Below are 13572 nucleotides of genomic sequence, written 5' to 3'. Positions count from 1 at the left end.
AATAAGGCTGGACAGGTTCTGGCTTTCCTACTCCTCAGACCTAGCATTTCTACATTACAAAGAACAGCAACAGCCAGCAGGAAGTCAATTTACGGTTCTCTGAAAGCAACAAGGACTGCTATGAGAAGGGCTGATCCTTTTTTTTTAAGAAAGCATTATTATAACATTATAAAAAAAAAATCAATAATCCCAACAACGTATCTGTGCAAAGCCATTCCCAGTAGTTCTTTACCTTCTTATACTGTACTGCCACTTCCCCCCCACACACAGATTTACATTTTTTTGAAGTTATGATAGAAATATACGTTCTTTATTAAGATACTCAAACCATACAGGGGCAACAATCTTTCACCCTCACTCCTTATCTACCACCCCTATTTAGGGTAATTACTGCTATGAATGTATACATGGGTAAATACAAGGTTATTTTTTGTTGTGTTTTTTAATTATCCCCCCTTGTGGCTTTTTTGTGTGTGTATGTGTGCTGTCTGTTCTCTGTGTCCATTCACTGTGCATTCTTCTGCGTCTGTATTTATTTATTTCCCCTCCCCCCTTGCGGCTTGCTTGCTCTCCATTCTCTGTGTCCATTCGCTGTGTGCTCTTCTGTGTGTTTTTGCTTGTCTCCCTTTTTTTGTTGTTGTGTCAGCTTGCTGAGTTGGCTCTCTGCGGTCTGCAGTGTCTGCAGGCCGGGTGGCGCTCTGCAGTGCTTGCAGGCCAGGCAGCTCTCCGCAGTGTGCGGGTGAGCCTGCCTTCACAAGGAGGCCCTGGGACATGAACCCAGGGCCTCCCATATGGTAGATGGGAGCCCAACTAATTGAGCTGCTTCCCTAAATTCAAGTTTTTGCAAAAATAGAATCAAACTATGACAGTTGTGTAAGTTGCCTTTGTCATTTAATGTATCATAGGCACAATTACATGTTAAGGCTTATGATCTACATATTTTTTTTTAAGGTTTTTTTATCCCTCCCACTTGCCACTTGCTTGCTATCTGCTCTGTGTCCATTCATTGCACATTGTTCTGTTGCTTCATTTGCTGCTCCAGCTCTCCGCGGATGCTGGCCAGTTTGCCTTCACAAGGAAGCCCTGGGACGTGAACCAAGGGCCTCCCAATGGTAGACAGGAGCCCAATCAATTGAGCCACATCCATATTACACAGTTTACTACCATTTCCTTGCTAGGAGGCACTAAGGCTCTTCCCTATTTTTTAATAAATAATGTAGTAATTATCTTTGTACTTTCATTCATCTCCTTAGGTCAGACTCAGGAGTGAGATCACTTGTCGCAAAATGGAGGTTCACCTTATGCCTCTGGGCCTACGTATGCAGATCCATTTGCTGCACTGAAGGCAGTGCATATCATAGGAGCACTGGACCAGAAATCAAAAGCACAGTGTCACAAGGTAGCTGTGTGGCCTGGGGCCTTACTTCCTCATGTCAAAGTGGGCAGACATGGCTCTAAGATTCCTTCCAATTTGGAGTCTCTATGATTCTTTTAGCTCTGACTCAGTTTTCTTAATTAACTGCTCCTATGACCAATGACCCAGATTTGCTAGGTGGCTGGCCAGTGTCAGAGTTCATCTTGCGATCACTCAACAGATCAGAAAGAAGGGCCTAAGGGATTATATTGAGACCTTTGGCTTCTGCCTAGCATCCTGTTCTTACTCACTGAGCTAAACGACCTGGAGAAACACAACCAAAGTCAATTTCATGAAATAAACAAAAACTAATTTTATACTGCTGTTCCTATTTTGCTCTTCCTAAACTTTCTCTCATAGCCAATCTCAGAAGTTCATAATTAAATAAAACCCATGAAAGAAAAAAAATATTGGCCAAACTTACACTTATTTGTAATTTGAGCAAGCCGTGCCTTCTCAGAGGAGAATGTCTCATCTAAGTCAAACAGCTCCAGGGGAGGAGGCGGTAATTCCCTAAAACTAGGCGAGAAAACCTAAAAGGAAATTAGGGCTTTCATTGAAGAGCATTTCCAAAGTCATAATTGACAGGGATAAAGCACAAAGACTTGAGAGGCTAATTCAGCCCTCCCCCTACAATGAACCACCCTGAACTCCCATTATCTCCTCCTGTTCTCACCCATTAGACCTATATCAAGCCCCTTTGTAAGCAACCAAGAAAAACCAGCTCCAACTATACCACCAACCAGACATACCAATGCCAGTTAGCTCAGTGGAAAGATGCAAAGCTTGAGATTTAGGTTTGTGTTGAATATTTCTATAACTTGTTTCTTGTTTAACCATGAGTTGTTTAGGAACAGAAATTGTCTGGGGAGGTAACACAGATTTGCTGAACTTGGAGCCAGAATTTGTAGGTATGAATCACTGGTGTGCTGGTAAATGTTTAACTGCCAGCTTTTAAAACAAAGTACAAGGCCTGGGGAGTGGATGTGCTCAAGCAGTTGGGCGCCCACCTCCCACACAGAAGGTCCCAACTTCAGTTCTTGGTGCCTCCTAAAGAAGACAAACAAACAACAAGCAGACATCAAGCAAAACAACAAGAAGATGAGATAACAAAAAAAAAAAAATGTGCAGACAAGGAGCAAAAAATGAGCAAAAACAATCAGCAAGGGAAGTGGATTTGGCTCAACAGATAGAGTGTCTGCCTACCACATAGGAGTTTCAGGGTTCAAACCCAGGGCCTCCTGATCCATGTGATGAGCTGGCCCACATGCAGTGCTAATGCACGCAAGGAGTGCCATGCCAGGCAGAGCCCCACATGCAAGGAGTGTGCCCAGCAAGGTGAGCTGCCCAGCGCAAAAAAAGTACAGCCTGCCCAGAAGTGGCACCACGCACACGGAGAGCTGATGCAGCAAGATGACGCAACAAAAAGACACAGATTCCCAGTGCCACTGACAAGAATACAAGCGGACAGAGAAGAACACACAGCGAATGGACACAAAAAGCAGAAAACTGGCCGGGGGGTGGCAGGGGTGGCAATGGGGAAGGGGAGAGAAATAAATAAATAATAAATCTTTAAAAATTAAAAACAATGAGCAAGACAACAAACAAAAACAAAAATGAGCAAGGAATGGATGTGGCTCAAGCAGTTGAGCGCCCACCTCCCACATGAGAGGTTGCAGGTTCGGTTCCCAGTGCGTCCTAAAGAAAAAAATTACCAAATAGACAACATGCAAAAAAACCCAACAAGCACAAACAATGAGCAAACAAGGGAGCCACCTTAGGGGGAAAAAAAACCCACAATAAAAAATAAATAAATAAAAGCTGATTTGTAGCATTTGTCAAGTTCTGTAAGTTATCCCACCATAATCGATTTCAATCTACCAAGAAGAACCCAACCAGGTTCCTGAATGTGGTGGAACAGGAGTAGCAGAATGGAGGCTTAGCTCCCTTTTTTATACATCTGTGGACTTATAAAAGTATAATTTTGAGTTAATACTAGATTGAAATGTTGAAAAATAACCATATACACATGAATAGCCCCTGGGCTATTAGAAATGTGCTATTAATCTGAGGGTCTAATACCTGGAAAGCTGCAACACAAAGCTTTTCCTCTTTTTTTTACCTAGGAATTCTCACATGTGCCCTCTAATTCTCACATGGGAAATGTTTAATAGCTAGAAAAGTCCATGTCCTTGATTCCTCAGTTGGGAACTATACTGTACAGAAGTCCCTAAAGAACATTAAGAGGTTTGGTCTCTGAGCATGTTCAGTGCCAGAGAAATGTGACCCCATGAAGAGGGGCACAAACAGCACATGGGAAGATCCACAGTGAGGGGCCCAGCTGGCACAGTAAGGGCAAGCAGAGGGACCCCAGAGTGGGAGTCCCCCAAGCACACCTACTCACTGCTGGCTGAAGGGCTGGCAGTGGTGTCTCAAACTGAGGTTGGATGAGCTGCAGAGGTTCATGTTTCACGTTCAGCTGTTCATGAGCTCTGTGTTAATAATAAATTTTAAAAGTGGGATTAAGACAAGGGACAATGATAAAGTATATACAGCTCATCACAGCGTGCTGTTCTCCATCAAATAATGGGATTCAACACTAGAAAAATATACAAAATGTGTTGTTATATGGAAAGCAGTGATTCTGCCAGGAATCTTTTCTACTGTTATCATACAGTAGTTACTCATTGAGAACTTGAGGAAAATTTCTTCAAGTTTCTTATCAGGCTTCTCCTAAATAGACTTAAAAAAAAAATTTATTGAAGTATATCACTCATACATAAACATACATAAACAATAAGTATATAGTAATAGTTGTGAACTTACAAGACAAACATACATGATATCATACAGGACTGTCATACCTCACCCTACCACCAATACCTTGCATTGTTTTTAAACATTTTTAACTACCAAACATTTTACTACTAACCAAAGTATTTTTCCCCCAACCCACCCTATTATTATTTTTATGTCATTTATATATGTACATATATAAACATTAAGTGTATAGTAAAAATTGTGAACTTACAAAGCAAACATGCATAACATCATATAGGGGTCCCATACATCAACCCTCCCCCAACACCCTGCATTGTTGTTAGACATTTGTTACAAATTATGAAAAAATAGTGTCAAACTCTTATTACTAAATTATAGTCCTTATCCTACATTTGATATACTTTTCCCCCAACCCACTCTATTATTTTTTAAATATATTTTTATTACAGAAGTTGTAAACTTACAAAACAATCATGCACATGTACAGAATTCCCAAACAACACCCCTCTATCAACACACCACACCATGGTAGAATACTAAATAGATTTTTTGTTTTTACCCAATAGACACTCTGAATCTTCTGTTTCCATAATTGTTCTCTTTATTTGTTTCCACCAACAAAAATCAAGAGCCAAATCTGAAGCCTGCCTCCGGCTACTGAGCAGATCTGTATGATATACATTTCATCAACAAATATTTACTGAAAATCTACTATGGACCAGGTAGTTTTACATACCAGTACACTGCAGTGGAAAAGAGACCACTCCCTTCTTTGGTGGAATTTACATTCCAGTAGAGGAAAGACACACAATAAACAACAATGAACACTGCCACCAACAAAAAAAAGCCCCAGTAAGATACCAGGAATGGATAAGGACTAAAAAGTAAACCAAATTAGGAGACAGGGATAGAGGCAGAGAAGGTGCAGGGATTGCTGCTTGTCAGAGAAGGCCTGAGTGCAGGGAGGGACAGAGCCCTGCAGTTACACTCACAAGAGCCCAGACACAGGCAAGAAAAAAGAGAACAGGCAAAAGGGAACGAGACATTTTCAAAGAACAGCAGGACACCAGAGGCTACAGCTGAAGGAGAGTAATAGGAATGAGTTTACAGAGCTAAGCGCTAATCTTACTCCTGTGTTTTCTATGGTGGCTTTCCTTTTGCCTCCATTATCTCAAATTTCCATTTCATCCTTTTGTATTGTACATACTTTTGTAAGCTGGCTGAAATCTGGGAAAGAGGCAAATTAAAACAGACTTAACCAATTTAAATTTCATACATAGCTGTGGCCTTTAAAAATTAAGGTAGAAAAGTAAATGCCAATGGGTATGGAAAAGTTCATGCCAGTTTCTATGTATGAGTGATTTCACAAAGAAGTGAGGTCTTTGGCTGCAAAAAAGGTGTCAGCTGAGCCTACTGCTGTTACCTTCTCCACCATTCCCAGATGCTTGGGGAGTATCTTCCCTAGCAATAAGTGGATGATCTCCATGGAGGAAGATAAATTACTTTTCTTGAGTACCTACTATATACCATGTGTTATGCCTTACTATGTGCTATACACTTAAAACTTATTTCACTTAATTTTCAAAACGACCTTGGAAAGTGGGTATAATTTCTTAAAGCTGAGGTATAGAGATTTTAAGTTGCTTCCCAAGGTCAAATGGTTAAGAAGTAACAGAAGCAAGATTAGTGAATAACACCAATATGAATATTGGTGTGCAGATGTCTGTTTGTATCACTGCTCCCAGTTCTTCTGGGAGTGATATTGTTAACTGGATTTTATCTAGGTTCTTGACTATGCTGCAGAAATGAATTTCAAGAGCATGTCGGGTGAGTTAGGCCAGTATATATTCAAGTAGGGAGGGATGAGAAATTGGAGAAAATAACAGATCAGGGGTCCCATGTAAAGAGGAAAGGGTTGAGAAGTGATAAAGCAGGCTGATATACATGTTACGATTTCCCATTATAAATTATAAATCCCCAGGTTAACTTTTATAGTGATCCAAGCAGGGGAGAAGGCAGCCAGAGTCCAGGTCCAGAGGCAAGAGAGCAAACTCAGGCCTGGCGGGGCTTTTTGAACTGTTAATTATCTCACCCCTTTGCTAATGGCACGAGAAGAGTTCCAGCTGTTAACCGTTTTGATTGTTTATTTCTCCCATCAATCTCCCAGGAAGGCCCAATGATAAAGTCCTTGGGGAATATCCAGGGCTTCTCCTGGTTTCCAAGGAAGTCTTCTTCTGAGTGGCAGAATCTTGGGGAGGGTCTTCCAGCAGCCATCTTGGGGTTATTGATGTCCACATGGACTTCTTGCCAGGTTCCAGATCCATCTATTGATTCTCTATCTTATTAGCCCTCCTCAGTATTGCAGGGTCACATGGCAACTCTATATTCAATTTGTTTAGGAACTGCCAAACAGTCATCCATAGTGGCTGTACCATTCTATATTCCCACCAACAGTGAATAAGTGTTCCTATCTCTCCTCTTCCCCTCCAACACTTGTAGTTCTCAGTCTTTTTAATAGCGGTCATCCTGATAGATGTGAAATTGACAAATTACTGTAGTTTTAATTTGCATTTCCCTAAACATCAATGATGTTGAACATTTTTTCATGTATTTTTATTGCCATTTGTATTTCTTCTTGGGACAAATGTCTATTCAAGTCTTTTGCCAATTTTTTAATCAGGATGTCTTTTTATTGTTAAGTTGTAACATCTCTTTATATACCATGGATATTAAACACTTATCAGACACGTGATTTCCAAATATTTTCTCCCATTGAGTCGGCTGCCTTTTTACTCTTTTGATAAAGTTCTGTGAGGTGCAAAAGTGTTTAATTTTGAGGCAGTCCCATTTATTTTTTCTTTTTTTGTGTGTCCTTTGCGTGTAAGGTCCAAGAAACCACCACCTACACCTACCACAAGGTCTCTAAGATATTTCCCTATATTTTCTTCTAGTAGTTTTATGGTCCTGGCTTTTACATTTAGGTCTTTGATCCATTTGAGTTGATTCTTCTACAGGGAGTGAAATAGGAGTCCACTTACATTCTTCTGGTTATAAAAATAGTTTACCCAGCACCATTTGTTAAAGAGACTATTTTGTACTGTTAACTTGGACTTGATAGGTTTGTCAAAAACCAGTTGGCTGTAGAGGTGAGGATTTATTTCTGGACTCTCAATTCCACTCCACTGATCGATGTGTCAATCTTTAGGTCAGTATCATGCTGTTTTGACCACTGTAGCTTTGTAATGTTTCAAGGTCAGGCAGTGAAATTCCTACCACATTGCTCTTCTTTTTTCGGAATGCTTTTGGCTGTTTGGGCGCACTTTCCAGTCCAAATGAGTTAAGTAATTGCCTTTTATATTTCTGTAAAGTAGGGTGTTTGGAATTTTGATTGGTATTGCATTGAATCTATAAGTCAGTTTGGGTAGGATTGACATCTTCACTATATTTAGCCTTTTAATCCATGAACACAGAATGTCTTTCCATTTGTTTAGGTCCTTGCTTGATTTCTTTTAGCATTGTTTTGTAGTTTTCTACATAAAGGTCCTGTACTTCTTTGGTTAAATTGATTACTAGGTACTTGAGTCTTTTTGTTGCTATTGCAAATGGAATTTGTCCTGATTTCCTCCTCAGATTGTTCAATTCTACTGTACAAAAACATTACTGATTTTTGCATATTGATCTTGAATCCGGCCACTCTGCTGAACTCATTTATTATCACAAGCAGCTTTGTCGTAGACATTTCAGAATTTTCTAAATATAGGATCATGTCATCTGCAAAAAGTGAGAGTTTTCCTTGGCTTTTCCTATTGGGATGCCTTTAATTTTTTTTTCTTGTCTAATTGCTGTAGCTAGAACTTCTAAAATAACAATGGTGACAGTGGCATCCTTGTCTCCTTCCCAGTCTTAGAGGGAAAGCTTTCAACCTGTCCCCATTGAACATGATATTGGCTGTGAGTTTTTCATATATGTCTTTATCTTATTGAGGCATTTTCCTTCTATTCCTATCTTTTGAAACGTTTTTATCGAACAAGGATGCTGGTTTGTTGAATGCCTTTTTTGCATTGATGAGATGATAATGTGGTTTTTTTCCTTCAATTTGTTAATGTGGTATATTACATTGACTGATTTTCTTATGTTGAACCAGACTTGCATACCAGGAATAAATCCCACTTGGTCATCATGTATACACCTTTTGAGATGCTGTTGGATTTGATTTGCAAGTATTTTGTTGAGAATTTTTGCATCTGTGCTCATTAGAAAGATTGGTTTGCAATTCTATTTTCTTGTAGTATCTCTATCTGGCTTTGGTATTAGGGTGATGTTGGCTTCATAAAATGTTTTGGGTGACTTTCACTCATCTTCAATTTTTTGGAATTATTTAAACAGGATTGGTGTTAATTCTTCTTGAAATACTTGGCAGAATTCACCTATGAAGCCAACTGGTCCTGAACTTTTCTTTGTTAGGAGATTTTTGGTGATAGATTCAATCTCTATAAATGTGACTGGTTTGTTAACTTCTTATACTTTTGTAGTGACAGCAGTGGTTGTGCATTTCCAGGATTTGTCTGTTTCATCTAGGTTGTCTAGTATGTTGGCATACAGTTTCTCATAATATCCCTTCCTCCCTCCACCCCCTCCTTCTCCCCCTCTCTCTCTCTTTTTCCCTTCTTTCTCCCCCCTCCCTCCATTGTCTGCTCTCAGAATTTTCTCTTTATTTTTGAAGTTTGACATTCTGAGTAATATATGCTTAGAGTATAGATCTATTTGGATTATTCTGATTGAGGTACACTGCGCTTTGTGGACATTTAAGTTCATTTCTTCCGTGAGAGTTGGGAAATTTTCAGCCATTATTTCCTCAAATACTTTCTGCCCCTTTCCCCTTCTCTTCTCTTTCTGGAACTCCCATGACATGTATGTTCTTGTGTTTCACATTGTCATTCAATTCCCTGAGCCCTTGCTCAAGTTTTTCCATTCTTTTCTCCCTCTACTTTCAGTTGTTCTGTCTTCGTTAGCACTCACTCTCTTCTACCATTTCTAGTTTGCTATTGTATGCCTCATGTGTTTTTGTTTTTTTTTAAATATATCTATTTATTTATCCACACCCCCCCTTGCCGCTTCTTGCTGTGTGCTGTGTGTTGTGTCCATTTGCTGCCTGTTTTTCTGTGTCTACTTGTCTCTCTTTGTTGCGTCATCTTGCTGTGCCAACTCTCCACGGGCCCAGGCCATCAGCTCTCCTCAGGCACAGGTCAGCTTGCCTTCACAAGGAGGTCCCAGGAAGCGAATCCAGGGCCTCTCATATGGTAGTTGGGAGCCCAATTGATTTAGCCACATCCGCTTCCCCTCATGTGCTTCTGATTTCACCTATCATGTCTTTCATTGCCATCAGCTCTGTTATTTTTCTATACAGGTTTTCAAATTCTTCTTTGTGCTCACTCAGTGTCTTTTTTTTAAGGATTTATTTTTTATTTATTTCTCTCCCCTTCCCCATGCCCCTCCCCTAGTTGTCGGCCCTCTCTGTCCATTTGTCGTGTGTTCTTCTATGTCCACCTGTATTCTTGTCAGTGGCACCCAGAATCTGTGTCTTTTTTTGTTGCAACATCTTGCTGCGTCAGCTCTCCGTGTGTGCAGCGCCACTCCTGGGCAGGCTGCACTTTTTTCACACTGGGCGGCTCTCCTTACGGGGCGCAGTCCTTGCACGTGGGGCTCCCCTATGCAGGCGACACCCCTGCGTGGCATGGCACTCCTTGCGCGCATCAGCACTGCACGTGGGCAAGCTCATCACACAGGTCAGAAGCCCTGGGTTTGAGCCTTGGACCTCCCATGTGGTAGGCAGACGCCCTATCCGTTGGGCCAAATCCACTTCCTGTCAGTGTCTTCTTGATGTCCTTTCTCTCTTTAGCCATATTGTCTTTCACCTCATTAATTTGATTAGGGAAATTTTTGTGCATCTTGTTAATTATTTCTCATATCCTTTGTCTATTTTGGGGCTTTTATAAATTCCTTTTCTTGGGCCGTGTCTTCTGTTTTCTTAGTATGGCTCACATTTTTTTTTCAGGGGTCAGGGAATTGAACCTGGGACCTCATACTTGGGAAGCCAGCATTCAACCACTGAACTATATTGGCTTCCCTGAGTTGGTTTTTTCATTTGTTTTTGTTTGTTTTTAGAAGGCACTGGGAACCAAACCTAGGACATCCCATGTGAGAGGCTGGTACTTAACTGCTTGAGCCACATCCGCTACCTCTTGCTCATAATTTTTTGCTGATGCCTAGGTTTCTGATTAGGATGATGAGTTTACTCAGATGCTCAATTTCTCTCTTTTTCATACAGATTTAGTGGCAGGAGGCTGTGTGTTACTGCTGATTCTTGGTTCAACCACAGTGTTTGGGAATGTCCCTGTTAGTTGCTCAAAACTGGGCTCTGGACCCAGTAATGGGTTGTAGACCGCCTCCTAGGACCTTGGGTTCAAACCACATCAGGAGAGAATGAGGCTAAATCAGCAGATGTTGGCTGAACTACAACTGCTAGTGGGGCAGCTGATTTACCTTTTTGTTATTCTAAGAAAAACCGTGAACTGCAAAGGGGGAGGGGAACAACAGAGCTAGCTGGAAACCAAGCAATGGGTCAAACAGGCAGCCAGATTAAATGGATTTGTGGCCTGGCTGTGACCTGCAGAAGGCTCTAGGTACTAAGGGGCTTCAGAGATGACCTGGAAGCTCCAAGGAGTTTGGTGCTGTTCTCAGGTTTTTGTTTTGTTTTGTTTTGTTTTTTTTAAAGATTTATTTATTTATTTAATTTCCCCCCCTCCCCTGGTTGTCTGTTCTTGGTGTCTGTTTGCTGTGTCTTGTTTCTTTGTCCGCTTCTGTTGTCGTCAGCGGCACGGGAAGTGTGGGCGGCGCCATTCCTGGGCAGGCTGCTCTTTCTTTTCATGCTGGGCGGCTCTCCTCACGGGCGCACTCCTTGCGCGTGGGGCTCCCCCACGCGGGGGACACCCTTGCGTGGCACGGCACTCCTTGCGCGCATCAGCGCTGCGCATGGCCAGCTCCACACGGGTCAAGGAGGCCCGGGGTTTGAACCGCGGACCTCCCATATGGTAGACGGACGCCCTAACCACTGGGCCAAAGTCCGTTTCCCTGTTCTCAGGTTTTTTAAAGCACCTTCACCTTCTACAGTAACAAATCTCCAGATAATTTCTTCACAGGTTTGGGGTTAAATCGCCTGGATTCAAATCTGGGCCCCACCAAAAACTAACTGTGTAACTTTGAACAAGTCATCTAACTTTTCTGTACCTCAGTGTCCTAACATGTAAATGATAATAACCTCATTATGAAGTTTACATGATAATGCAGTATACATAAAAAAAAAGTTAACATGATACTTGCCACATGAGGTCCTCAATAAATATTAGCTATTATTAAGGGAAGGGAAAGTGAGGTGAGACACTAAGGACAATCCTGTCTGTTGAGGCTTTATTAGTAGCTGATGTGGCCTTGAATAAAATTTACTCAAACCTCAGCTTCCTTTAAAGTTAAGTGGGTAGGGGAGTGGATGTGGCCTAAGCAACTGGACATCCGCCTCCCACATAGGAGGTGCCTCCTAAAGAAGATGAGCTACCACGAGCTACAATGAGTGGAAGTGGCTCGAGCGAGTGGGCACTTGCCTTGCATATGGGAGGTCCGGTCCCACGTTCAGTTCCTGGTGTCTCCTAAAGAAGATGAGCAAGACAGAAAACTGAAGTGACATGCTGGCGCAGTGAGCTGATGCAACAAGAGATAAATGGAGGGAAAGGAATGTGGCTCAACCAATTGGGCTCCCGTCTACCACATAGGAGGTCCAAGTTTCGATGCCCAGGGCCTCCTGGTGAGGGCAAGTGGCCCATGTGGTGAGCTGGCCCATGTGGAGTGCCAGCCCACAGTGGAATGCTGCCCCACACAGGACTGCCCCCTGCGTGGGAATGCCACCCAGCACATGAAAGTCACCCTGCGCAGGAGTGCTGGCCGACGCTGAGAGCTGGCACAGTAAGATGACACAACGAGACACAGAGGAGGGAAGCAGATTTGGCCCAACAGATAGGGCATCTGCCTACCACATGAGAGGTCCAAGGTTCAAATCCAGGGCCTCCTGACCCATGTGATGAGCTGGCCCACTGCAGTGCTGATGCATGCAAGGAGTGCCATGCCACGCAGGAGTGTCCCCCATGTAGGGGAGCCCAATGCGCCAAGGTATGCGCCCCATAAGGAGAGCTGCCAGCGCAAAAAAAGTGCAGCCTGCCCAGGAATGGCGTTGCACACATGGAGAGCTGACGCAGCAAGATGACACAGCAAAGAGACACAGATTCCGGGTGCCACTGACAAGAATACAAATGGACACAGAAGAACACACAGCAAATGGACACAGAGAGCAGACCACTGGGGACCGGGGAAGGGGAGAGAAATAAATTAAAAATCTTAAGGGGAGAGAAATAAATTAAAAATCTTAAGGAAAAAAAAAAGAGAGACACAGAGGAGAGAAAATAAGAAGATGTAGCAGAACAGGGAGTTGAGGTGGAGCAAGAGAGTAATTGCCTCTCTCCCACTTCGGAAGGTCCCAGGATCAGTTCCCAAAGCCACCTAATGAGAATACAAGCAGACACAGAAGAACACACAGTGTGTGGACAGAGAGCAAACAAGGGGAACGGGGGGAACGGGGCAGGGGGGGTATAAAAAAAATAAATCTTTAAAAAAAGAGACAGAGATAAACAGAGGAAAACATGAGAGACACAACAAACCAGGGAATAGAGGAGGCTCAAGTGATTAGGCACCTCCCTCCCACATTTGAGGTCCCAGTTTCTGTTCCCAGTGCCCCCTGAAAAGAAGACCAGCACACAACAAACAGACACAGCAAATACAAACAACAAGGGGGTGGGGAGAAATAAATAAAATAAATTTTAAAAAATAAAAAAATAAAATAAATTTTAAGACTTAAGAACAGAGCAAAGGTTTTACAAAACAGGCAAGATATTATGAACAGTTATGTTATGGCTTTACTAATTTAAAAATAAAAATAGCACTTACTAATTATATTAACGCATACAATTATATAACTTCTGGGCTACTACAAAAGAACTTGCCTCTCTCTTTGTATCCCACTTGTTTGACAAAACCAGTGAGTAAACCCATGTTTCAGCCTATTCCATGCCTGCAGCCACACAGCTTAATGAAACAGAGGAAAACACAAGCATGCTAGCTTGTCTAACTTTAAATCCATAGCCACTATCTTCAAATGGGTCCTTAACACTGTTAGGCAAGTTTTCAATAGCTCCCTTATCCACTCCCCTTGACAACTTTTGTATCTTCTCTTTCAAACCTCTACTATCTCCACTGTAATTTTCAGCTGATGA

The 13572-nt window shown here is 42.0% G+C and overlaps 1 protein-coding gene across 2 annotated transcripts in view; it reads right to left on the bottom strand.

Annotated features, from left to right (window-relative positions):
- The window catches only part of IFT52 (intraflagellar transport 52), a 65112-nt gene that overhangs the window by 16167 nt on the left and 35373 nt on the right, over positions 1-13572 (bottom strand). For both annotated transcript variants that reach the window (XM_004474631.4, XM_071211723.1), the window contains exons 11-12: positions 3819-3906; positions 1839-1947 (exon numbers count right to left, since the gene is read on the bottom strand). In XM_004474631.4, the coding sequence (XP_004474688.1) occupies positions 1839-1947; positions 3819-3906 (197 nt within the window). The remainder of the gene's footprint in view (positions 1-1838; positions 1948-3818; positions 3907-13572) is intronic.

This window comes from Dasypus novemcinctus, chromosome 24, assembly GCF_030445035.2.
Source record: "Dasypus novemcinctus isolate mDasNov1 chromosome 24, mDasNov1.1.hap2, whole genome shotgun sequence".
NCBI lineage: Eukaryota > Metazoa > Chordata > Mammalia > Cingulata > Dasypodidae > Dasypus > Dasypus novemcinctus.
This window is presented reverse-complemented; position numbering and strand designations above follow the sequence as displayed.